The following is a 26,249-nucleotide window of genomic DNA, read 5'->3' as shown; positions in this document are numbered from 1 at the left end:
GGTTTAATTGTTGACCGAGCGCCATGGTACACTCTGCCAGATAAGACAACAATGGAGGGTTGTGTTGCGCCATCTCGATTTTTGCCCGGTGCTCAAGGCCGCTTTACAGTCGTGCCGAGGTTATCTTTATTGGGACCACAGAACAAATACACAACAGAACACTCGCACCAAAAAAAAAAAGAAAGAAGTGCTTTCTTCAGTGTTTGCTGATAAGATCTTTTGATCACTTTGTTCTTACTGTGAGAACTTCATCCACAAAGAGAAAACGCTTTGAACCCCTGAAGAGGTCCAAGGGATATTCGTGACGTTTTATTTTTTACATGAATACGATTCAAAGCATCCAGCCGCATTCTACGTTTACAAAATCCAGCAAACTTGCTTTGCTACTGAAATGATCAGCGTCTGTGGCTATTGATATTGAATAATTGTTTATATGTCTGACGGAAGTACCTGTTAAAGCAGGGATTGTCAACTGGTAGTCCGCAGCCCTCTAGTGGTCCTTGACAATATTGCAGGTGGTCCATGGAATTGGAAATAGAATTTCAAAAACAAAATTAATTTATTTTCCAGTTAATTTTGTGAATCATCGACCCATCTAAATTGTGACAAATGTAGCTGAGATTCTCAAAATAGACATACAGATGCAAAGCCTGTGTAGGTCTGTCCTCCTTTGGTGCAAAAGGCGATAATAGTCCGCCAAAGCACCGATCCCTGAGTTGCTTCTTCAGATAACTGGCTCAGGATGCCGCATTGCATTACACAAAAACCAGTGATTGCTTTGAGTCTGCAATTTTGGATGAGAGATCCAGTGGCTCTCGTCCAAACATCCTCTGTGCTTAAAAAGTGGTATTCCTGTCTCGGCTCACAGAAAGTTTGTTTGTTTTCCTGCAAATCACAAAGGGCTGCAGTCCTAAAGCGGTAAGAAAACAGCACGAGAGGCACGCCGAGGAAATTTAATTAGCAGCTCGTCCTGCTCCTGTGGCTGGGAAGCCCGAGTCGGAGCACTCCCTCTAAAATCAAGATAAATACTCCAGTCGTGCTGTAGACTCTCCGCAGAAGGTGTAATTCTGACATATACCAACATCTTTTTGTATTTGATACTTTTCCCCCACGTCACACTTTCAAAGTCATCAAAAGACACTTTTGAAATGATTCCTTAGCACCCCCTACTCTTGCTTTAAATATATTGTAAAAACATGACAAAAAAATAGTTACACATTGATTGAACTGTATATTTAAAGTGTGCAATGTTTGAGCAAAAAGTAAAAAAAGCAGGTGATCGTCTAATGAAATTCTGTTAGCTTAATGCTAACATATGAAGGCAAACCTCATTGACTGGCTAATGGACATTAGCATGGATCTCTCCCGCGAGACTTTGTCTAATTGTTTCTTAGCGTGCCACAACACGACATGCTACTGCACTGACGCTGTGCAACTAGCCAAAGACGCTAGGGTGGAGGACATGATTCTTTGCAATACACTAACTTTTGTTAAATCAATGTCGCCGCCACATTTTCCTAAAATAGGCCAATACAATACTTTGTAAATAAATTTCACAGATTTCTTTTGCAAGCTAAACAACATGGCAACTAGTTAAACCACAATACATGGCGATACGTGCTGTTGCTGAGTACAACATACATAGAAGCCTCTCAGTACACGCGCACACACACACGCACACACACACACACACACACACACTGTTCGGTAGCACAGGATAATTGTGATTACGCAATGGCTGGTGACTGGCTGCTCCACATTGTTTCTTGGCAGGAAGGGATAGATGGATGGATGGACGGATGGATGGACGAATGGATGGATGGATGGATGGATGGACGAATGGATGGATGGATGGATGGATGGACGAATGGATGGATGGATGGATGGACGAATGGATGGATGGATGGATGGACGGATGGACGGATGGTGGGCAGAAGAGAGAGAGTGCTTGCTGGTCGGGAAGAAAAGAAAATGACATGGAAACAAGTGATGTGTCTTTGTAACGTCAGACAGAAAGCACTGAATGGAACGTGTGATGACATGATTTTTGTTGTTGTTGTGGTGAGCCGCTGCCCGCTCAATGCCCGTGTCCTCCGACACTGCCAGTCGGGCAGCTTGTGTTGGCACTTGACTCAATTCGAAGACAACGGTGTGCACTTCATCCAAGTTATATGACATCCACTTAGCGCTGGAAGTACCTCAAGTGACTTCTTTCCCGAGTGTATTTATGTTGGTGTGACTAAACGCTTCACATTTGCTCCGCCTTCCAAGTGTGAATGTGATCTAAACTTCAAGTCTGGCAAAAGTAGCGCCAACCGTCCGACTTGTATTTGTCTTTTCGGTGGTTAGATAGTAATAATGCGCAGAGCTCCTCCTCGGCCAATCAGCACCTTTGTTTTTGAGTATGTGACTCGGAGGCGCTCCGAAAGGTCTCCTAAGCGGCGCTTAACACCATTTTGAAATTGTTCATTATAGTTTTGAGGCAGAAAAATTAGTTTGATCTTTTTTTTTCCCCCCGTATTTTTTTGGATGGTTCAATTAGGCCTGAATTGTTCACGATATTAATGTCACTCTTGTTTTCCTTGTCGGAAGTGTTTTTTTTTTTTTTTTAACATTTGCAGTGTGGCAAATGGAAAAGATAATCAAGGTTAATGGTAGAAAACTCACCAGTTTGCCAATTGCGGGAATGAGAAAGTTGGCACCGAGTCCCAGTTCGCCTCATCAGTTTACGGACGCTTAATTCTTGTTCCCCCAACGCAATATGAATCAGAAAACCACGTCTGCTAGACAACCTTACAACATTTTTTACCTGAAGTTTTCCTCAAAGCCAAACAAAAAGCAGAACGCGCTGGTGGAGTTGAAGCGCAGAACAGACCGCTATGTTTGCTTTTATTTTTGGGCAAGTGTGGCCGAACAACGGCGAGAGGGGCGACCACATATGAGAAGAGCTATGGGAGAAAAGTATGCCTTTATCTTTTAATAAAGCCAGCAGGCAACATGGAATTACGACGTAATAGCAGTGCGCAGTCCTCTGAAGACTTAATTGCTTTAATTATAGCAGCAGTGGCGGGTGGCGGAAGAGGAACAAGACCAAAGGAGCGGCAAAAGTATAAGGCCATGATAGCGGAAGCAGGCGCAATCCAGGTGTGCAAACGTGCCGTGCATACGTTTGCACGCTTGGGTTACGCAGAGCAAAAGCATCCCAAGCGGGCCAGGCCGATGTGGCGAGGCTAAAGATAGCTCCCTGTTTTGCTCGCCGTCTAGACTCAGTAGCCGGCTGCTCTTTTTGCGGCTGCGGTTTTTGTCCTCTCGCCCGCCCGGGCTAGATTGCGCGCGCCGACGAGCCAGCAGCAAATTGGCATAGCCGGCACCCAACCGCACACACACGCGCACACACACGTGCACAGCCGCTACTCCGTACCTGACCTCAAGCCTTGAGGATGTCAAATGATTTTTTCATACCATATTGCTAAATATTACAGTTTCGTGCTCGTTGTTTTTTGAATTTCCAGTTGCTTTTATTTCCACCAAATTGCAGCCTTTTTTTTTTATGGTGTGTTTTTTTTTATTTTGTTCTTGCAAAATAAACGTTATTTCTCCTATAATTGTTTTTTGTTTAAAAGATACATTTTGATATTGTTTGTTTTTATTCTATTATAATGAAATCGATGTATTCAGAAGACTTTCTATGTTAACATCTGCTTAGTAAACTACTCAGTAATATGGAAAATTGTCATGCCTGGATTTCATTTCCAAATTTCAACAATTTTATATTTTAGCCTCTTTTTTTGGGCTTTGTGTCGACATTGCCAAATCCTCATTGTAAATAAATACAATTTTTTTTAAAAGAATATTTTCCCAAAAGAAAATAAATTGTCACTTGTTTTTTGGCCCCATGTTTTTTTTTTTTTTTGGTAAGGCCTGCCAGTATGCCTGCGGGGACATTTTTGTTGTCGTCAGGCAAGTCGCTGCACTGCAGATTCTTGAGGAGGGAGTTCGTTGACGTTCGTTTTTTTTTTTTTTTTTTAAACTTCTCAGCCACAGCTATTAATTATTAACTGGGAGAGACGACATCAAAGCTGCAGACTAATGCCAAATTAAGTGAGTGTGTGCGTGTGTTAGTGTGTTAGTGTGTGTGCGTGTGTGTGTGCGTGTGTGTGTGTGTGTGTGTGTGTGTGTGTGTGTGTGTGTGTGTGTGTGTGTGTGTGTGTGTGTGTGTGTGTGTGTGTGTGTGTGTGTGTGTGTGTGTGTGTGTGTGTGTGTGTGTGTGTGTGTGTGTGTGTGTGTGTGTGTGAGGCTATGGAGGAAAATTGAGTGTGAAAAGAAGCTTTTGGACTTTCCCAATGCAAGAAGACAAGCAAAAAGAAAGAAAAAAAAACCCAATGAAAAGTGGAGGAAACAAATGGACAAGTGAAATAGCTGTTCCTAATATTTTGACCGTTCCATGTTATAACATAACATTGACAAATGACAAAAAAAAAGTATTCATGAAATAGCAAAGAAAATGACTTACAAAAATGACCTGGTTCCTGGTAATATTACGTCTCGTAAAAAAAAAAAAAGCACCGAAATATTGGTTAAAAAAAAATAAATAAATCTGTGAATTTCTAAAATCTGCAGTTGCTGAACTGCAACTATGTAGGGGAAAACATTTTTCCACAGAGGCAGTTCTTATCCTTTTTTAGAGTGTCCAAGTGTACCTAATATGTGCGTGTGTTTACATTTTGCTTGCGGTTCCACGTGTGTGCTGCATCTGATGGAGAGCTCCCCCTAGTGTACATTTTCTAATAGTCAACCCAAATCAAAACTGTGTTGCGTGTTTTTTGTGTGTGTGTTTTCAGGCCAAGCGAGCAGTACAGCGAGGCGCTACCGCCGTCATCTTTGATGTGTCAGAAAACCCGGATGCCATCGACCAGGTTGGTACACACAGAAGTGTACTGCTGTGTCCAAATTTGCAGGCTGTGTCCTCCAAGGCCAGTTCGAAGGCTGCGTCCTTTGCATGCCTGGAAGCTCCGCCTCTGTGGACCGCATGAGCCGTGGTGAATTTGGACAGGAGGACCTATCTCTGTACAAATTAATAGGCAGCGTCCCTCAATGCACAATATTGTGTCATTTCCGGTGCAGCAAGGTCGCACTGCCGAATGGCTCCAAGGTTATGTGACCTTTTGACCCCAAACTATGAAGAATGATAGTCCCACATGGGCTGATTGAGATACACCTTTATCGTTTGAATGCTTAATTTTTTTAAACAAATTTATTTCTGTAAATACTAACATTTTAGCTCAATAACTTCCAAGTCATGTGACCTATTGACCCCAAACTGTCTAGGATGATAATCCTAAAGTGGGCTGGATGAGATACGCTTTTTATAATTTCATTTGAATGCCTAAATTTTTTTAATGAATTTATAACTGTAAATATTAGCGTTTCTATTACCGTATTTTCCGGACTATAAGGCGCACCTAAAAACCTAAAATGTTCTCAAAAGCTGACAGTGCGCCTTATAGTCCAGTGCGCCTTATATATGGACCAAATTCTTAAATTTAAACTGGCCCGAAGCATTGTGTGATGAAATCAATCATAAGTGGCCCGCTGAAGACTATGAATCATGAATCAAAAAGACTACGGATCATTATTTTGTGATTATAAAGTAATTTGTTGCATCTGAAGTTGAAATAAAAAAGATAAAATGGAGAATGATACATTGATATGATGCATTAATGGTGCGCCTTATAGTCTGGTGCGCCTTATATAAGGACAAAGTTTTAAAATGAGCCATTCATTGAAGGTGCGCCTTATAGTCTGGTGCGCCTTATAGTCCGGAAAATACGGTATATTAAATCACGAGATTTAATTATATTAAAACACTGGCTCGAGCACAGCCTTTTAGATTCCACCAGCACGTTTGTCTCGAGCGGGTGTCCGATCCGGATTGGGTTGCTCACGTGCAGCGGTGGCTCTTGTGTGTCTGTCTCCTCAGCTCAACCAGGTGGCGGACGACCCCCTCAAACGTCCCGTGGTCTACGTGAAGGGCAACGACGCCGTCAAGCTGATGAACATCGTCAACAAGCAGAAAGTGGCGCGCGCCAGGATACAACACCGACCGCCCAGGGTACGGCTCATTTCAAATCAATGAGCGTGTCAGGTTGCACGCCCTTGTTTAATATCTATTTGACTTATCAAATATTACATTGGCAGCTTACTTATGCCAACAGATGTTTACGGAAGAAGAAAAAAAAAAAAAGCGTGCTCCTCCATTGCACACTGAATTTTGGGCAATATTTCCACATTGATGCTAATTTTTGCACTTTGTTGCTGTGGCGTTGCGCAGCAGCCCACCGAGTACTTTGACATGGGCATCTTCCTGGCCTTCTTCGTGGTGGTGTCGCTCGTCTGCCTCATCCTGCTTGTCAAGATCAAGCTCAAGCAGAGGAGGAGTCAGGTAGACGATTGCGTCGCTTCTGTGTTTTTGTCTTTCGGCACACACCACAGCTTATACGACCTCGCACGTCGTAACATGTCTGCTTTGCAATTCCGACCTTTTTTGGTCTGTCTGTTTTTGTGCGCAGAGCTCCATGAACAGGATGGCCAGCCAGGCACTAGACAAAATGGAGACACGCAAGTTTAAGGCCAAAGCCGGCAAAGTGGCACGTGAGAGCAGCTGCGGGGCGTCCGACTCGCTTAGCAGCAGCTCCACGTCCGACTGCGCCATCTGCCTGGAGAAGTACATCGACGGAGAGGTATGCAGGGGGGGGGGGGTCAAGAACCGTGACAGTAATGCCAATCGGTATCAAACGACAACATAAAGCGCACTGCCGCTAATGGCTCCCTCTAGTGGGATGCGAATAAAATGTTCAAGCTGCGCCTAATGATGCAGCGGCTTCAAGTTTTGTTTGCATTTTTTTCAATCAAGATGTCTATTGCGATTCAGTTGTATTTAACTTTAAACGGCTATATTTGTGTTCCTATTTTTTATTTTTTATTTTTTTTACAACTGCTTCTTCTCAAACATTCATTGAGGTAATACATACATGTGGGTGAACCAAATTGAATTGATAAGACGCATACAAGACCCAGACTGCTTCTTTTTTGGGAAAGTAAAAGCAGCTCTCCTCATGTAAGCCATTTTCTTTGATTCTTTATAACCGTATTATTTTTCCCCCTCCCACCCCTGCAGGAGTTGCGGGTCATCCCTTGTGCGCATCGCTTCCACAAGAAATGTGTGGATCCCTGGTTGCTCCAGCATCACACCTGTCCCCACTGCAGACACAACATCATCGGTAAGTTCTGCAGTGCTTCAGTGTTTGTAGGAATGAAAGTCTTGGAGAAAACACTATGCATTTTCATCACAGTTTAAAATGCTTCCCAGGTCATAAATGGGGGGGGGGAAAAAATGAAGCAGCCCGTAACGATTGGATTGCTTGACCCGTCGCATTTGTTTGAAGTGTGTTTGTTTGGCTCCACAGAGCAAAAGAAGGGAAATGCAGGCCCCGCTTGCATGGAGTCCGGCAACCCGCTTCACGGGCGGCAGCAGAGGGTGGTGCTGCCGGTCCACTACCCCGGCAGAGTGCACCGAGCCGGCCAGGTGACGGCATACCCCACCCGAACCAGTGTGGACCTTCACGGCAACGCCATCACCGTGCTCACGGTGGACCAGCACGCCGACCCTCCGGGGCTGTACCCGCCCCGAGCCGCCTCGTCCTTTCTGCGGAGCTACCACCCTGCCGCCTTGCACTTGGACCACTCCCTCAACCCTCATCGCTGCGGCCTGGAGCAGCACGGACCCCCCGCCTACCAAGCGCCGCCGCCTTCCCAGCAGCCTGCTTTGAAACGCCCCAAATTCCACGGCCGCAACTTCTCGCGGGCGGCCTGTTTCTCCCAGTACGAAACCATGTACCAGCACTACTACTTCCAGGGCTTGACTTTCCCCCAGCAGCCTCCCGAGGGGGGTCAAGGCCACAAGAGGGCCTTCCAGCAGGGGCTTTTGTACCCTGCCGTGGTCCACATGGCTCCGGCGTCCTCCAGGGTGGCCGACGCTTCCAGCCTGAGCTGCTACCATGGCCACCGCTCGGCGTGCAGCGGCTATCTGGCCGACTGCCCCGGGAGCGACAGTAGCAGCGGCGGCTCGGGCCCGTGCCACTGTTCCTCCAGCGACTCCATGTTGGACTGCACCGAAGTCAGCAACCAGGGAGTGTACGGGAGCTGCTCCACCTTCCGGAGCTCGTTAAGCAGCGACTACGATCCCTACGTCTACCGGAGCAAGAGCCCCTGTCGGGGGGAGGCGGGGACCGCGCCGTGCCCCTCCGCCCCTGAGGAATCGACGCCGTCATCCGTGGGACCCTCGGGACGCGATTGCCTACAGCTTCCCTACAACTCCGGGGACCGGCTGGCCAACTGCAGCTTGGAGCCCAACCGTAGCGGTCGCTCATCACTGGAACCCGAGGAGACCATCGTCCCTGAACCCCCCGCCGCGGACGTCGGGGCCCAGGTGAGCGACCTCGGGGCAGGAACTGCGGCAGGGTGCACCTGCTGCTTCGAGGCGCTTCCCCAGAAGGCAGACTCCAAGGCCCGAGACTCGGAGCAGACGTCCGGACCTTCGAGACCCTCCGGGAACTTCTCGCGCCCTTCTTCGGAAGGACCTCCTTGCTGTTTCTACAAGGAGATGAAGGTCCATAGGGGACACTATACGGAGGACTACGCCGTCAACGTGCAGTACGCCGAGTCGGAGGCCCAACCGGCACAGGGCTGTTGCGAACTCAGCCAGCGAATACCCATTATCCCCGAGGACAGTGACTGTGAAAGCAGCCTTTTGCCCGACTCCGGCGCCACGTGGTCGGAAGTGCATAAGGACGACTTTTACACCCGAGGTGGCTCGTACCTTCAGAGCGAGGAGACCAGGGCTTTGTTTCCGCCGCAGCTCTCTGAAAACACTCCTGGCCGAAGTACTGAGGGCTGAATTGTGTTTGGTACTGTCCGGTCGGTTGAAACCTCCAGTCGCCTTGCTTTCTGGTGAATGCGGCTGCGTAACCAACCTAGGGGTGTCTGCCCAAATGCTGGTTTCTGGTGAATGTCGTCGTGTAGGAACGTGGATCTTTCTACCGAAATGTTCGTCAACGTGTCCGAGCGGCCATCCAGGGCTGGACATCTGCATCTTACACTGCCTTCCGAGCTTCGAGCCAGTTTGTACGGTCGTAGCGATACCAAAACAAGCAAGATGTGATTGTGTTGTTGCCACCGGAGCTGGCCACCACGTCAACCACGTGGAAGAAAAATACATGTCGTGTGCTATTTTTAACACTTCAAACTGGTTAAAGTGAGAAAATATTCAATCACAATGGAATTGACCATTTGTACCAATTTGGGGTTGCTAAGTGAAAGAGGTTTTGTGGTCTGAATCTTTAAAACGTTACCGCGTTTACATGAATTTTGGAGACTTAAAACCCAAACCCGCAGAAAGTCAGTCAGAATCCTTCCACGATGTTTCCGAAAGCCCTTTGAGCATTTGTTCGATATTCAGCACAAGGTCCGTGCGCTCGTATGCTTTGTCCTCACTAGCACGACAAGTCAGCGCGACAGAAACGGGCCGCTAGCTTGCGAGCTAGTGTGCGACTGGCGGCCAGCAGACTTATTTTTTTGCTGGTTTTCTCATTTCGACATTGTTTTGTCTTCAACGCAAAGAAAATGTTTCCAATTGTCATTTGAACACGTCCTACTCGTGCGCTAAAAGGCATTTTCTTTCTGGTGAGGACAAACGCGAGCATGGCTCTAGAGTCCGTGCTCAAAGGCTTTTGGCCATGAGCGGGCTTGCGCCAAAAGGCCAAAGCAAAAAATCTCACGTCAAAAGGCTTCCTTGTTGTACTTTGATGAGTTGGAGCAAAAAGAAAACAATGCATTTGAAATACGATACACGTTCATGCCTTTCTGTTTGTCCTGCAGACTGCTTTCCATACTGTTTCTATGAAATACACGCACGCACGCACGCGCAGAGGACAGGCGTCCCCAAAAGTTGCCTTTCTGCATCGCAAACCTGCATGCTGGCGGAACACATTTGTTGCTGTTGTCTTTTGGGGGTACATGAGTCACTATTTAATGTTTTTTTTTTTTTCATGTTTGTAGCACTTAAAAAGATGAAATTGTGTACAAATGAATATTTTGTAAAAAAAAACAAAAATGTAAGAAAGAGTATAATTATTTGTCCGTCAGTCAGTCTCATTTACGAATGTTTTACGACATCAACCTTGTGTATATTTGTGTACATGTACAGCAAAAAAAGCATTTCATGAATGGAAATATGTTCTCTGAATATTTATTTACTAATATATTTATCTCAAAGCCATGTCTTATGTTCAGAGTTTATCGGAGAGACAATGGAAATCACTTACGGGCGTAAGACTTTGTAAATACGCGTGTGTTCACAATTGCACAACAGTTGAGACGGGATGATTCAATCTTCTGACCAAAACAACAACAAAAAAACATTTGAGGAACTTTTGTAGCGTAGCAGACTGTTTTGTAATTACCAGTGTACAAAGATGTGTGTCAAATATACACTTTTATTCAAGGAAGTCCTGCCTTGTCCTGTCTTGATGCTGAGAGAAAAAAAAAACACATAGACATCACAGTCATTCAATTCAAACACATTTTAAAGGCACACAAAATTGTTCGGGTTCGATTCTGGCTCCGCCCTTCCTGTGTGTGGAGTTTGTATGTTCTCCCCGTGCCTGCGTGGGTTTCTTCCCACATTCCAAACACATGCATGGTGAGCGCTACAAATTGCCCGTAGGTGAGAGTGTGAGTACAAATGTTTGTCTCTGTGTGCCCCGCGATTGGCTGACGACCGGTTCAGGGTGTCGCCCGCCTACTGCCAGCTGGGATAGCGACCCTCATGAGGAGAAGTGATTCAGAAAATGGATGGGTACATACTGAAATGAAAATTCTTTTTTTTAAATCTTGTCATAATTTACATGAATGAAGATGTATCGTAGCTTTTCCTCAGTCATTTTCCGAACAAAAAAGGTCAATTCGGAGACAAAGAAAAGAGAACGCAAACCCGGCTCTAGCTCGACCCAGAAATGCAAGTCCCTAACCCTTTTGAAAGTGATCATGTATTGTAAGACTTTTTTTTTTATTTAACCCCTACATGCATAAGTGGGTTGCGGTTTGGTGGTGCACTGGTTAGCACGTCTGCATCACAGTTAGGAGGGTACGGGTTCGATTCCACTTTTGACAATTGAATCATTGCTGTGTGACCATAGATATAATACCTAATATCATAGAAGTGAATTTCTCTCCCAAAATTACAAAAATGGCATTTAAAACACATAATATGGGTCATTTTTGACCCACTTATGGAAGAGCGTAGGCTAAAGTCATTAGTGCATCTCAGGGTTAAAAATAAAAATAAAAAAAAGATTATGCATACACCATCAGCAAGCAGCGATTTTTCTTGATTTTTCTTACTTCCGCTCACGTGACCATAGGTCACTCACGTGATCAGCTCGTGTCGTGACATCACCAGGCATCCCGGAAGTAGTCTCTAGCTAGAATGGAGTGATGGCTGCGGCCTTTCGTCGTCAACACCTCAACAGGAAGAAAATGTCAGCAGATTTTCAACTCTTCTGAACGATCCATCATCGAGTCCGGTCGGACCTCCGTCGGCGTCGCCAACGTCCCCCACACCCCGAGCTGTCCCTGGTTGGCCGTTTGGTGCACCTTGAAAGAAGAAGAAGGAGAAGCAGGCTCAAAGAGAAAAGAAAAATTGGACAAAAATGTCACTGTTCCAATCGGCGCTGGATTTCCTCGCCGGGCCCGGCTCGGTCGGAGCGGCAAGTCGGGACCAGAACGACTTTGTGGGGCAGATGGTCGAGTTGGGTGACATGAAACTGCGGATCAAGCGGGTGATTGCGGAAGGTAAAGCAATACACATTGTTGTTCATTGACAGTGGACTCGGGCTAACTCGCAGCCGGGAAGCTAACTTGCTAACAATTTATTCAGTTGCGAATAAATGACAGTTACGTTAGCACGTATTTTAAGTAGTTAAGCAGCAATAAACTAAACTTTGGTGCAATTGCATCGGTTTGACTGACAGGACTGCGTGACGACTTGAACTCCAAACTGCTGCTGATGTTTGTTTTGCAGGAAAATCTAGCTGTCTGCAAAGTGAACCTTTATATTCGCGCTCCACTGTTAACGAATTCAACTTGTCTTCTTTTTTTTTTTTCTTCCCCAACCTACGATTAATTCCGGACATAAGTCGGCCATTCACATTCTTTGGACACCATCTCATAGAATTTGGGAGCCATTGAATCATGTTGAATTGAGTAAACAAAACCTTTGCCAACATCTCTATCGTCTATCATAGCCCATTTTTTTAAGGGTTCCTTGAAAAGTCCTACTGAATGGACATGTCATCTCCAAAGCTGACCTTTATAGGCTAGATCAGGGATGATGACAACTAGCAGCCCTGCTGCCATTCAACAGGTTAGGGAATGAGTGATCCTATGCTGCCCCTCCAGTAACTCTGAAGAAAAAATGGGGGCCCCTCCAGCATTTAAGTAGCCGATCCCAGGGCTAGATAGACAAACACAACTAAGAAACTATAACAATTAAAGTTGTGTTTGTCCTTGTCTGTTATTTACCCGTTTTTGAAATTTTGGCCCTTGTTTTATTCTTGCACTCGTATTATTCTTGCACTTATGTGCGCTGCTGTGACAAGTGAATTTCCCCGCTGTGGGATGAATAAAGTTCAATCAATCAATCAATTGAGAAGCAAGGTTATCACAACTCAATACAATAAGAAATTTTAGAGTTTATGTGACATGGAGTGAGATCTAAAGTAACAAAGATGTAGAGAAGGAACGAACACAATCAGGTCATGTTAAGAAGAAAAGAAAAAGAGAAGATTATGGCCAATTTTCCTTTTAAATAATATACAATGACTTAATGGTAAGAATTAAAGCAATAATGAAGAATAGGAGTGAAACCAAGAATCAGAAGAATTAAAGCAACATAGACGAAGAAAGTGGGGAGAATCGTTAACAATGTGCTTTCCACAGGCGGCTTCGCATTTGTCTACGAAGCCCAAGACGTCAGCAGTGGCAAAGACTACGCTCTGAAGGTCAGAGGAAACTTGTTGAATACAAGCCTTCCGTGCTTTAATCCGGATTCATTCCGCTTTTCTACCTTGTGAGCGTGACATGTCAAATTCTGCTTTTGGGTATTACTCCAGCGACTTTTGTCCAACGAGGATGAGAAAAACAAGGAAATAATCCAGGAAATTTGCTTCATGGTACGCCCGCCACCCCTATTTTCGAAACCGGAAAATTCCAATTTTGTTAAAACCTCCCCGGTCGGCCTTTGCAGAAAAAGCTGTCGGGGCACCCCAACGTGGTCCAGTTCTGCTCTGCCGCCTCCATTGGCAAAGAGGAGTCGGACACGGGTCAGGCCGAGTTCCTCATCCTCACCGAACTCTGCAAAGGTACGTTCATGACGGCCGCGATGCATATTTTGCGCAGAGTCGTGACTTCTTCTTTTCCGGCCGTCTGTGGCTTGGCTGAACCTTCACCCGCTTTCTGACGTTTGAATATGACTGCTTTCGAGGGCAACTTTTATCTCCTGTTTGGAATGAAACAACATCAAATCGTTGCAGCATCGACGCGGTGCGCCATCTTGTGTTTGTGCCTGGGCCACCAGGGGGGCAGTATAATATATACATTTGAATTTACGCAAAGAAGAGCTCAGTTATTCTATACCCGTATTTTTTTAGTTCCGATATTTGATGGAATAAAATTCTGCGTGACCGAGCATTTTAAACAATATATCATGAATTTATAAAAAAAAAAAAAAATCCTCTTCTTCTTTGGGCTGCTCTCGTTCATGGGCTCTACACCAAATCAATTTGTTGTCCTCTGCGCAGTGCAGTGCTGTTCCTCTCCAGTCCAGTAGGTGGTAGTAAACGCCAAATACAGATTTTTATCTGTCTTCTGCGTGTTGCTACTGTGTTTCAAAGCCACGGAGACAGAAGGTAATGGGGACCCTGCAAACATTTGGTCTCACCCTCAGGCCAGCTGGTGGACTTCCTTCGACGAGTGGAGCAGCGCGCCCCCGTCTCCTGCAACACTGTGCTGAAGGTTTTCTACCAGACGTGTCGTGCCGTGCAGCACCTGCACAAGCAGAAGCCCCATGTCATCCACAGAGACCTCAAGGTGGGCCTCAACAATGACATCACCTTTGCACACACCCCGCGTCGCACGTCTCAAGAAACAATTTCAAATCTACACACAAGACCTTATAATCTTTTCTTTTTTTTGGTTTGTCAAAATCCCATCTAAGTATGTTGTGGTAATTTTTGCTCAGTAGAGCGAATCACTAGTAATTCCTAACGATGGTTTGAGGCATGTCGCCATCTCTCGCTTGCAGATTGAGAACCTGCTGATTAGTAACCAAGGCACCGTCAAACTGTGCGACTTTGGCAGTGCCACCACCGTGGCTCACGACCCCGACTACAGCTGGTCGGCACAGAAGAGGTCCATGGTGGAGGACGAGGTACGTGCGCGACCTCACGCTTCTTTGCCCACATTTTAACAGCACTTCTATTCAACGTTTGGGGATAGTCTCAAATCGGTTCCAAAAAAAACAAAGTCCACTTCAAAAGCATTGGTGGTCAAGTACATGAATGGCAAAGCAGCAGGTGGCACTCTAAGCCTAACAACAATGCTGAAAAGAAAAGAAAATAATCCCATCGAAATGATCAAATTGTTATTAAGTACACCCTTTCCTACACATTTCTACTCCAAAATGACTTTGAAGTTTAAATTTAGATCGTATTTCCCTCTCTTCATAATTATCCACGCATAATTATAAATACGAAAAATGTCCGTCTAATGAAATATGTACTTAATATTTGATCGTACCGCAGTCTATTGTTTTGCTCTAAATTAATACTTTATAATTATTTGATCTGTCCATGTCAGTTAAATCAATGCGTTAAGTTATTAGATCGGAGTTTTGCTATATTTTTTTGTCATTTATTTTTACATTCTAAAGTGTGTCTATATAGAATTATTAGTATGGCATAGATATTTGATTATGTATACTTCTTACAATTAGAATAAAAGACCGAAAGAAAAAATATCAAAATATGTTTTTTCCCCCGGTTGCAAGTTCTGAAACGTATACGAAAAGGTCATGACCGCCGCACCCGTAGGAGAAATCACATTGACAAGCACCAGGCTCGCTGTTGATTGAATAACCAAGCGGGGGCAGTCCATAATGTTTTGTGCGGCTTTGACCACAACAAAATGCGCCCCGAGATTTGTGTTTGTAACCCTGTTAAGACGCGCGCACATCCGTCACACTGATAACACACACTTTTATCGGACCATCACGGTTCAAACCATTCTAACCTCGCGTTGTTCCCCTCATTCAGGACTTTGGCCTTTTATTTCCACCTCACCATTTTTGCTCTTTGCTAGCAGTTACCTTTGCTGAATTTGATTGGATTGACTTTACATATGCTCGGTCTAAGTAAAGACGACCGTGTGGCTCTCTGAGCTGAAGTCTTCTGGAGCAGTTGCTTTGGATTTCGCAACCTTACAGTGTGTACCTGTGTGCGCGTACACACGTCTGTTTGTCTGCCTGTCTGTCCGTAGATCACAAGGAACACCACTCCAGCATACCGAACACCGGAAATGATCGACCTGTACTCCAACTATCCCATCAATGAGAAGCAAGACATCTGGGTCCGACCTCCGTTTTACCTTGTGTTTAATCACCTGAGCACAAAACTAACAGATGCCAATGTCCACATACCCATCCATCCATCCATCCATCCATCCATCCATCCATCCATCCATCCATCCATCCATCCATCCATCCATCCATCCATCCAGTTGAAGCAAATTTTCTTACCACCCTACGACAATCAGCAAGGAAGCGGATACATGAGTAATCAATTAATTCCCCATGTCTAATTTTTCCTGCCCCATACAGGCCCTGGGCTGCATCCTCTACCTGTTGTGTTTCAAGCAACACCCGTTCGAGGAAGGCGCCAAGTTGCAGATCGTCAACGGGAAGTACTCCGTGCCGCAGAACGACACCAAGTACACGGTCTACCACAATCTCATTCGTAAGTGCGCCGCGTCTAGAGTCAGTCCTGGAAGCAGGTGGCAGTACCCCTCTTTCATTTGCAGGCTCCATGTTGAAAGTGAATCCCGGGGAGCGGCTCTCCATCACAGAAGTGGTCAACCAGCTTCAGGAAATAGCGGCGGCCCGAAACGTCAACCCCAAGTCCCCCATCACAGAGGTAGTGTCACCTTTTCGGAATGGTTGCTCATTCATTTTTGTCATAGCGCTGCACTTGTTAGCAAATTAGCAAAGTCATTTGTCACCAACATGGAAGCGTGCTTGGATCGCCGCACCGATTGAAATAGAAATAAATCCCCGCTCGAACCCCCGTCTTCACGCCCGCTCGGCATGGTGCCTCACATTTAGCAGTTGAGCCACAATCCTTATCCCAAATTATGCCACTTCATTAATGAGCAAATCCTACACCAAATTTGCCATTTATGTTAAGCTGATTTCAGGGTCAGAAAGCCTCCACTTTGTAGCCATTATATACACAGTCGTCAGCTTAGATAATTGATAGGGGCCGTCTATATAAATAACTCAATAGAAGAATAGAATAGAATAGCACAATAGAAGGTCCATATTTAAAAAAAAAAAAAAAAAAAGAAGAAATTGCATTAGTTATCAAATCAGATTTTAACTCAAGAAAAAACAAATTTGAGGAGAGGCTACTGAAAGGACATAATTGATTAGAATGCAAAGTTTTTACCACATTTTTGCTCAGTTCTATGGGCATGTAGCGACTCTTTCTGGTGCGTTCGGATTAGACACTATTTTGTCTTTTTATTATTTGTCCCTCATCGAGGATAAAGAATATACTCCTGTTTATTTAAATATGTTGCTCTACATTTTGTGTTCTGAGATCAGCTGCTCAAAGGGGATCACGAGACCCCAATTTTGATTGAGCTCACCAGATTTAGACGACGCAAAATGAGGTGGTTGTTTGCTTCTAATTTTTATGTTGGAAAATTTCTAAATAGGGTCGCTGGCGCGTGAAGGCGCCACTCTGTTTTGCGGCTCGCGGGCCTCATTTTGAGAAACGCTACTTTCCAGCTCCCGATTCTGTCCGTAGCAGCCTCCTTCGAAGGGAAGAAGGCTAATCTGATTAGCGTTAAGGGGTTTCCCTGCTGCCCGTAAGAAGATTATTGTCCTCCGCCTCCTCATGAACCTCCTTCGACAAGACGGTGGAGTGCAAGGAAAGCGGAGTAGATAGCGCCGATCGTCATCTCGGGATTTTGTTAGCGTTGAAAGAAACTTTTGGAAGGACATGATGTTGACCGCCTACTACTGCTGGCGTCCCATGTATGACGGATATGAATGTCTGCAGCTCCTGGAGCAGAATGGAGGGTTCGGAAGTAACGGGGCGGCGGCGGCAGCATCGACGGCGGCGACGACAGTCACGGCCCCCTCGCAGATACAACACAACAATGCAGGTGAGCGCTACTTCTTTTGTCCATAATGGGATTTAGAATTGTTTTTAAATGCTTTCTATAGTGATGGGGATGTCTGCTTGTAGGCGTGGCTCTCTTGAAATGGCACTTGCTGGGTCTACTCATTTATAAATCATCAAATGTGTACAAATAAAACCTCTTTGTATATATTGCTAATTGATGTATCGCGAAAACCAGTTTCTTTGGAATGTTGTCTATTTGGTGAAAAAAAAAAATACAGGGATATTTAGACTGGACACCATTGCCATGCTAATAATAAGTAACGGATTGGTTTGACAATTTTGCCCACATTTTCCCTACGATAAAGGGATTTACGATCCCGACCAGTCGGGTAGCGGCTTCCTGGACATCCTCAAGGGAGGAACCGAGCGCTTCCTGACCAACATCAAGGATACCTCCTCCAAGGTCATCCAGTCCGTAGCCAGGTAAGATGCTTGTTTGTTTGTTTTTTGTCTTTTATCGACCGATCTCACATGGGCGTCGCCGCCACTGTTTCCTCCCGGCTCCTTATGCCAGAGTGCAAATCAAAGTCTGAAGGTTTTCCACTGTTCTCCTTCTGTTTGGCTGAATTCATTGTTTTTCACCCTTGGTATTTGTTTTGGTCATTTTGTGTATTTGTTTTTCCTTTTTTCTCTCCGTCCAATCCCTCACCATGTCTCCATCTGCTAGCAACCCAAGGTAAACATTGAGCCTCGGCCAAGCTCCTGTAGTCTGAGTGTGTGTTTGATTTCTGTTGCATTTGTATTGTCTGCAAAATAACTACTAATTTGCGCGTGCTCCACTACCACCACAATCATAACGAGGATCAATCGTTTGCTGTTTTTGTCATTTGATTTGAAGCGGCATAATGTGTCTCCCCTCAAGACGAAGAAGAGACGTGCGTCAACGCATGAATGATTGCTAACCAAGCAGTGTCCGAACTCGACGTCACATAATGATGCATGCTAACTTTTAAATTGACCCGGTTAAAAGGCATTTTACAATTTGAAATATGTCCCGGTCAAAGTGACCCGGGTGCATTGTTTGTACTCCTGACAACCGGCAAAACGAGAATTATGCCACTGGATGTCCACGTTCCGCTATGACCCGAACTCGGGTTCCTTTGACTCGCAATGTATTGGGAGTGCCGGGCCAGTTGTTCGGCTTTAAAACGGGTCACTTTGACCCGCAGTGTTACACTTAATATGGCTGTCGCGGTCATATGCAGGGAGGATGTTTGAAGCACTTTTTTTTTTTTTGGGTCCACCTCTGCGACCCTGCCCTTTCTTTTGCAGCTACGCCAAAGGTGACCTAGATATCTCCTACATCACCTCGAGAATAGCAGGTTAGTTTTCGGTCGGGAACTCACCTCTTCAATATTTCCTTCCCTTTTTTCGTCTCACAAGTTTGCATCTGTATGCAGTCATGTCTTTCCCGGCCGAAGGGGTGGAGTCTGCTATAAAGAATAATATCGAGGACGTGCGGCTATTTCTGGATTCGCGGCATCCTGGACACTACGCCGTCTACAACCTCTCCAGGCGCTCCTATAGGCCGTCCCGCTTCCACAATCGGGTACGCGTGCGTGCGAGCGTGCGGGCAGCTTGCGCAAGCTCTGCTGTCGATTATTTTGTCGATTAATAGACAAGTTGGTTGATGTCGATTGTTCTGAACATCAATGAGATGTCCTTTAAGACGTGCGCAAACGGCGTCCTCCGTGTTTTCCCGGCCTAGGTCTCGGAATGCAACTGGCAGGTTCGCCGCTCTCCCCACCTGCGCAGTCTGTACAGCGTGTGCAAGAACATGCACCAGTGGCTCAAGCAGGACCAGAGGAACATCTGCGTGGTCCACTGCCTGGTAAGCAGGCGCCAGAAGGTGGCCGCGCTGCTCTTGCCTTTTGTGTGCAGCGTCGTCTGTTTTTGCCGCAGGACGGCAGGGCAGCGTCCGCCGTGGCCGTTTGCTCCTTCCTGTGCTTCTGCCGCCTCTTCACCACGGCCGAAGCGGCCGTCTACATGTTCTCCATGAAGCGCTGCCCGCCCGGTATAGCCCCATCTCACAAGAGGTGGTGCCACCGCCCCGCATTTGTGTCCCCTGTCTGTTACGGCGCCGTGACAGCCGGCTGATTTGTGCAGGTACATCGAGTACATGTGCGACATGATGGCGGAGGAGCCCATCGTCCCGCACGGCAAGCCCGTTCTCATCCACGCCATCACCATGACGCCCGTGCCGCTGTTTAACAAGCAGCGCAATGGCTGTCGGCCCTTCTGCGAGGTCTACGTCGGCGACGAGAGGGTCCTCACCACCTCCCAGGAGTATGACCGGATGAAGTATGTCTGCGTTTGGTTTCTTTTCAAGCATAGAATGCTCCAGGCGGTAAATTGAGAGGAATCTGTGTTTATGAAATGGAATCAAATGTTTCAGCAATGTGAAGCTCCTTTGATGTCGCGGCTCATGTGCCCTTTACAGGGATTTTAAAATGGAGGACGGACGAGCGGAGATTCCTCTCAACGTGACCGTCCAAGGAGACGTGCTGGTGGTGATCTACCACGCCAGGTCCACGCTGGGAGGACGTCTGCAGGCCAAGGCAAGAATGAATACCGTATTTCTTCTAATTATCGCCAAGGGGCACTGAAATGGGCGATGATATGTATTAATTACAATAAATTCGGTACCTCCGCTAAAGAGCTCTTTGGTCCCGTTATGATGCACACATTTTTTTATCCCTTGGGCAAACTTCTTTTTTGGAACGGCAGGGTCGTTGATACTTTTTGATCCAGCGTCGTCGTATCTTCCTCGGTGAAAGCCGCTCCCAGGGGCTGAATTTCCAAATCATTCTGTCGTCATTTATACATTGGCTTCCCTGCGTTTGCTGTTTCAGATGGCCTCCATGAAAATGTTCCAGATCCAGTTCCACACAGGCTTTGTGCCCAGAAATGCTACCACGGTGAAGTTTGCCAAGTAAGTCAGTATTTTCATTTTTTCTTACATTGAAACGTTTTCTTATTTTGCACCAGAAAATAAAAAGGAAAAAAAAAAAATCACACAAACTATTGCCGCAGGTTCGGGCGAAATGTCTCTAATCTCAAAACTTTGACTTTTTGACCCTAACAAAATGCATCTTTGTTCTTCTGCCATGACATTGCTTTCCGGCAGATACGACCTGGACGCCTGCGACATCCAGGAGAAATATCCAGACTTGTTCCAGGTCAACCTGGACATTGACGTGGAGCCCCGGGACCGAGCCAGCGCCAAGACTCTGCCGTGGGACGGCTTTCAAACCAAGGGCCTCAACCCCAAGATCCTCTTTTCGTCCCGCGACGAGCAGCAAGAGATCCTCAGCAAATTTGGTAGATGGCGCTATTACACCTTTTGGAAGCAAAGTTGTTTTTTTAAACTCCGCTGGCCATTTTTGGACCAATTTAAGGTCGAAAGAGCCGTGCAGTAGGAGAATGAAAGAATTTGCTCACCTTTCACGATCTGCAGGTAAACCGGAACTGCCACGTCAGCCGGGATCCTCTGCGTTCTATGACGCCGGTCAACCGCCTCAGCAACCCGCGCAAGCCTCGCAAAGCTCCACCGCCTCGGACTCTCCCGTGAGCAGCGACACCGGCGCCAACAACTTCTTCCAGACGCTGGACTGGGAAGGTGCGAGGTCATTCCATGTGCTTTAAAAGCTTCTACACTTTGAATTGTTCATAAACCTGTCTGTGCGTGTCTGTCAGATGTCGGCGGGCCTCTAGACACATTGGGCATCCAAACGGGCGGGTCCTCGAATGAGCTGGAAGATCTGAGTGACCAGTCGGAAGGAGAGTCCTACTCGTGCTCGACCCACAGCGGGGAGCCTCCGGCGCGGGATAACAGTGAGCCGCTCTTCGATGCCGACTTCCAGGTACGCAAAATATAGCTTGAGGTTTTCCGGGGAGAAGCTAACGTAGCACTTTGCAGCTTCACGCTCCACACCAGTCACAGATGGTCCAAATCTAAAAGTTGTGGAATCAACATCACAGAAGCTAATGCAACCATACCCCCCCCCCCCCCCCCCCCACAGACTCCAATCCCATCTCCCGAGGACTCACCCGCCGACAACACAGCCGATCTCTTAGGTTTGAACTCCGAACTCCAAGCGCCGACGACGACCTGCGCTGGCCTGAAGGCCTCGTCTAGCCACGGCGACCTTCTCAACGACCTGTTTGCACCACCTGCCGAACACACGACGGCAACCCAGGAGGACTTGTTCTTTAGCAGCTCCAAACGTAAGCATCTTTGTGAGAACATTTGGGTTGAATTGCAATATTTCAGGCCTAAAAGTCATTTGAACTCCGGGTTTATGTAGCTTTAGATGCCTCTTTTCAAGAAAATGTCGGTGGAATTCTCAGTTGAGCAACTCAAAATGGGTTTGAACTCCCATTTATTGATATTTTGTCCAATGTAGGGATGTGCAATTATCGAAAGCAGGGGTGGCGGACTGATACCGACCTTTTTGGGATATATCGGTCCCTTGCCAAGGCTGCCGATTCCAGCCGCGCTATATTTACAATAAGAAAACTGAAAAAGTGTTGAGAAAGTTCTTGCCAACGGTTTGACACATTGGTCTTTGGTCCAGTTTATTGAAAAGGCTGAAAATGTTTGACATGCAGTAAATATGCAGCGCACCGTGTGTGTGTTTTTGGGCAGCCACAAGCGACCCGTTCGACCCGTTTGGGATGGGCTCCAGCTCCGGCGTGGGCTCCAGCGTGGGCTCGTCCCGGCAGGCCTCTGGCCCCGACCTGTTTGGGGACTTGATAGGTTCTGAGAGTTCGGCGCCGAGCAAAGCCGCTTCCGCTTCTAACGCCAGCCTCTTGAACCTGAGTGAGTGACGCCCCGCCCCTTCCTTTAGCGCATGATGCCGGCGTGTTCCTATTTGTGTTTGCTGTCAGATCAATTAGGTAACAATGCTCCCAAGATGACATCGTCGGCCAGTCACCCGGACCTCTTGGGCGGGTGGGACAGCTGGGCAGCCAGCACGTCGGCGGCCATGAACTCCACTGCCAAGCCCGCGTATGTCAGCACAGGTAAGAATCACCTAATGTATGAGAATACATCAGGTAGTTTTTTTTTTTCCCCTTTTGGTTTTGTGGGGGGGGCTAACTTCCTATATTTGTGTGCTCGTAGCTTCGAGTAGGTCTTCCATGTCCAAGGCCAAGTCTCAGACCTTAGATCCCTTTGCTGATTTGGGGAATTTAAGCTCCAATTTACCGGGTAAGTGTTAGCATTCATCCATCGACTTTCCAAAGCGCTTATCCATGTCCCCTTGATTTGAATATCCAAGTTGTGGGAACTGCAAGTAAAATAGGATTTACTCCAAAATGAATACGCTCCCCCCCCAAAATTGAATGTGATGCATTTGTTCCAGGTTCGACCACCGGTAACTTCTCCAAGCCTAGCAAGGTTCCACCGTCCTCCTCTTCATCTAAGCCTCAAGGTCCGGCGTCCTGGCAAGCCGGCAAAGCCCCCCAGGGCCACAACAAGACCTGGCAGGCGGGTCCCGGCTCTGCGCCCAAAGCGTCTGCGCCCCCCCAGTGCGCTGGCCCTCAGACCACCAAGGCCAACTACAACCTCAACTTCCCCAGCGTCATCGGGGGTCGCGAGGAGAGAGGCGTTCGGCCTCCGGCATTCGGTAGTTCCCCGCCGTCACGTTTGGCGCGTGTGGCGCCAATGTGCTCTGAAAATGTTTCTTTCTCGCCGCTTGCGTTGCCGTTACGCAGGCCCCAAGCCCAAAGTCAAGGAGGACGACTTTGGGGACCTGCTGTCCACTCAGGGATTCTCCTCCAAGATGGATAAAAAAGGGCCCAGGACCATCGCCGAAATGAGGAGGCAGGAGCTCACAAAGGAAATGGATCCGCTTAAACTGCAGGTACAATTTCCCTTCCCGAGCGACTTTTGATTGAGAAGGAAGCGTGGATTCAAAACCTTTGACCACGACCGAGATGTAACGGAATCTCCGGCGCGCTGCAATAACGCGACCTCCTTTTTCAGGCATGCAAAACCTCTTGGGAACTTTTGGAAAACTTGAAAAGGGACCATCCATTGGCAAATGTCTTTGTATTCTTTGTTTCAGTTTGTAACTTTCTAGTTCTCTTTGGCTCAGCCACCTGCCTTCCGATGACTCTTGACCTCCCTCCTCTTAGATCTTAGACTGGATCGAGGGCAAGGAGAGGAACATCCGCGCGCTGCTGTCCACGCTGCACACGGTGCTGTGGGAGGGCGAGAGCCGCTGGAGGCCCGTGGGCATGGCCGACCTAGTGACGCCCGACCAGGTGAAGAAGTTCTACAGGAAGGCCGTCCTGGTGGTCCATCCAGATAAGGTGCGCTTTGGACACAATACGTATAGTGCCGTGAGACCAGCAATGGTCCCTTGACTTGCGAGTGCCGCTTTTTGACTAAGCTGAGCAAGTTGGGAAGACTTAGAGCCGTTCATTGAACGAGACAATCAGTCCAAGACACAAATACAAAAATGAAACGCCCACAAGCGGCCTGAATGTTGATCAAATTTGATTGTGAATTCAGATTTTTAAAAGAAAGATCCCTTTACTCAAAACCAGGACATTGACGATGATGCAGTTACTGGTTTGGTTGGTAATAAATACATCAGGGGTGAAAAAGGTTGGCTCGATATAGTAAAGCAAAAGAAGATTTTTGCCCATGTCTCATTTTGGAAGAAAGAAAACCAACGCTGCTCTAATGGAAGACGGCAGAAATCTCAAACAATGAACCTTTTGAGAGGTTGAAATTCAGGGGGTTGGGCCATTTGAAATGAAGCAAGGTCCATGCAGCTTTATCGACAGTTAATTTGATTAGGTGTGGGTTAATCGGATAATTGTTTCCCCTCTAATGACAAGCATTCATTCAATCCTGATTTGTCTCTTCCTCCCTCTTTTTGAATCAACGGAATCACCCCGCAGGCAACTGGCAAGCCATACGAGGACTACGCTAAGATGATCTTCATGGAGCTGAATGATGCCTGGTCAGAGTTTGAGAACCAGGGATCCAAAGCCCTCTTTTAGTAGAAAAGACAACAAAAGTGACACAAAAAGACGGTCCGGCTGAGGACTGCATTGTGAACGGATATAGCTAACCCCGCGGGGCATGATTGGACGGGACTGAGCCCACATTGGGCCTTCTTTGTTTATGTTTTGTATTTTTTTTTTTTTTTGCACTGCCCGTCTTTCACTCCACTTCACAATCTCCCCAAGTCCTTGCTACATCTGTGGAAATACAAAAGAAAAAACAACACCGTTGACGCACTGCAACATTCAAGGGGTGACAATGGTGAAAAGAGCGAGGAATTTCTGAATGCTAATGGATTTTGCAAACGGAACTGCTTTGTTGGTGCCTGTCAGTATCGTAGACAAGCCTTCAAAATGGCTGCCAAACAATGTGATTTGTCTGCCAGTCACTATTGAGAAACACACACGCTACATACTCACGCTAGTTAGTCTAGTGGTACTTTCTGACAAAACAGACCCATGTGAACAAAAGTGCTCTTTTTTTTTTATTACTATAGCCGTCCAATCGTGCTATGCTACGTGACTAACCGCTCATAATAAGGCCATTAGCGATAGAGAGTGACGAACATTCCATTAGCGCTACCGCTAACTACTTCCACCTCAACAATCCGACTTGTAGTTAGCGTAATGTGACAAATAATGAAGGAGGTGTGCATCCAGTTAGCATCATGCTATCCTAAATCACTAACATCGCGCACTGCAGCAATCAGGCTTTTTCGATGCACTCTGACGATGAAGCAATTAACAGCGCCCTAATTAACAGTCAGGCTACTTTTGACTGGGCAAAGCCTTGAGTTGGGAGCTATGCCTACCAAGAATGACAATGTGAAGTTGGCAAAGTAGCACGGCGTACTGCTAACCACGTACACTGAATGTTGGACAGGAGCTCGCTCTTGTTGGCATCTCTTGCTAACTCGTGAAAGGGCGTGGCTGATGTTTTTTGAATGACATAGATCAACCATAACATGTGTGATTAGCTTTTCATATTTCAGAAGGGTCCATTGTGTGCATAAATATTGTAATTACAAAACATCCATCTCGTGACTTTGTGAAGATGACCTTCAAGTGACAGATCCGCGCGGGAGTACGTGTTTTATAACATCACACTGTTGACGTATTGTTGACGTCGTATTAGTTCACATTTTTACCTCATGGACCAATCCAATCACTTTCTTATTTATTATTATTATTCGTCAGTTTATTTTTTGCATTCAATTGGTGCCTGATTAAAAAAAAAAGATTAAAGTTGGAAAAAAAGAAATCAGTTAGATTTTCATATGATAATATATTAGAGGGTGTGTGGGGGACCACTTTGATTTCATCCCAAAGGTTATAAATATGCTTTTTACAAATATGAATACAGATATATATAGAAATATATATCCTATCTTGTCATATCTGTCTTTTCGTTTTTGTTTTTTTACTTCCTTTTTTGTTGAGATTTTTAAATTTGTGTTTCCAGTATGATTGTAAGTTTAAGAATGGAAATCATCAATACAGTGTTTTACTGGATCAAATTGTCATAACAAGAGAATATGAATGAATGAAAAAACATTAAAAGTTCTGACGGCAAAAAGATTTTTTTGTAACAAACCGACCACATTTTCAGTTACGTCTTACTTGAACTGAGCTTCATGGTACGTAGCTAAT

General features: G+C 46.2%; 2 protein-coding genes and 1 long non-coding RNA gene across 4 annotated transcripts in view; 2 read left to right on the top strand and 1 right to left on the bottom strand.

The window, feature by feature from the left end:
* znrf3 (zinc and ring finger 3) overlaps positions 1-10,565 on the top strand; it is a 34,979-nt gene extending 24,414 nt beyond the window's left edge. For both annotated transcript variants that reach the window (XM_061278081.1, XM_061278082.1), the window contains exons 3-8: positions 4,842-4,916; positions 5,981-6,112; positions 6,332-6,442; positions 6,570-6,740; positions 7,178-7,280; positions 7,467-10,565. In XM_061278081.1, coding sequence (XP_061134065.1) covers positions 4,842-4,916; positions 5,981-6,112; positions 6,332-6,442; positions 6,570-6,740; positions 7,178-7,280; positions 7,467-8,956 — 2,082 coding nt within the window. In that variant the 3' untranslated portion in view covers positions 8,957-10,565. The remainder of the gene's footprint in view (positions 1-4,841; positions 4,917-5,980; positions 6,113-6,331; positions 6,443-6,569; positions 6,741-7,177; positions 7,281-7,466) is intronic.
* LOC133153867 (uncharacterized) lies at positions 10,086-11,598 on the bottom strand. Its single transcript, XR_009714404.1, has 2 exons — positions 11,461-11,598; positions 10,086-10,589 (listed from the first exon to the last, which is right to left on the bottom strand). It is a non-coding gene; the product is annotated as an uncharacterized LOC133153867 (long non-coding RNA).
* On the top strand, positions 11,509-26,177 carry gak (cyclin G associated kinase). The gene is made up of 29 exons (XM_061278080.1): positions 11,509-11,910; positions 13,057-13,118; positions 13,230-13,289; positions 13,364-13,478; positions 14,063-14,205; positions 14,420-14,545; positions 15,652-15,741; positions 15,992-16,127; positions 16,192-16,304; positions 17,454-17,559; positions 17,885-18,002; positions 18,852-18,901; positions 18,980-19,128; positions 19,288-19,410; positions 19,482-19,615; positions 19,686-19,880; positions 20,020-20,137; positions 20,432-20,511; positions 20,707-20,900; positions 21,037-21,198; positions 21,276-21,442; positions 21,602-21,806; positions 22,228-22,401; positions 22,470-22,604; positions 22,705-22,791; positions 22,946-23,209; positions 23,298-23,446; positions 23,721-23,897; positions 24,495-26,177. Exons 1-29 carry the CDS (start codon positions 11,769-11,771, stop codon positions 24,594-24,596), a joined length of 3,876 nt encoding a protein of 1,291 aa, XP_061134064.1. The 5' UTR covers positions 11,509-11,768; the 3' UTR covers positions 24,597-26,177.
* The last annotated feature ends 72 nt before the right edge of the window (positions 26,178-26,249 follow it).

This window comes from Syngnathus typhle, linkage group LG5 (genome assembly GCF_033458585.1).
Source record: "Syngnathus typhle isolate RoL2023-S1 ecotype Sweden linkage group LG5, RoL_Styp_1.0, whole genome shotgun sequence".
Taxonomy (NCBI): Eukaryota; Metazoa; Chordata; class Actinopteri; order Syngnathiformes; family Syngnathidae; genus Syngnathus; species Syngnathus typhle.
Note: the sequence above shows the minus strand (reverse complement) of the source record. Positions and strands in the feature narration are given on the sequence as shown.

Bases quoted from the DNA above. Each gene is read 5' to 3' on its own strand.
- gak (XM_061278080.1), top strand. From the start codon at position 11,769: ATGTCACTGTTCCAATCGGCGCTGGATTTCCTCGCCGGGCCCGGCTCG. The intron at 20,901-21,036 runs GTAGATGGCGCT...CACGATCTGCAG, and splicing joins AGAGATCCTCAGCAAATTTG to GTAAACCGGAACTGCCACGT. The intron at 22,792-22,945 runs GTAAGTGTTAGC...CATTTGTTCCAG, and splicing joins TTTAAGCTCCAATTTACCGG to GTTCGACCACCGGTAACTTC.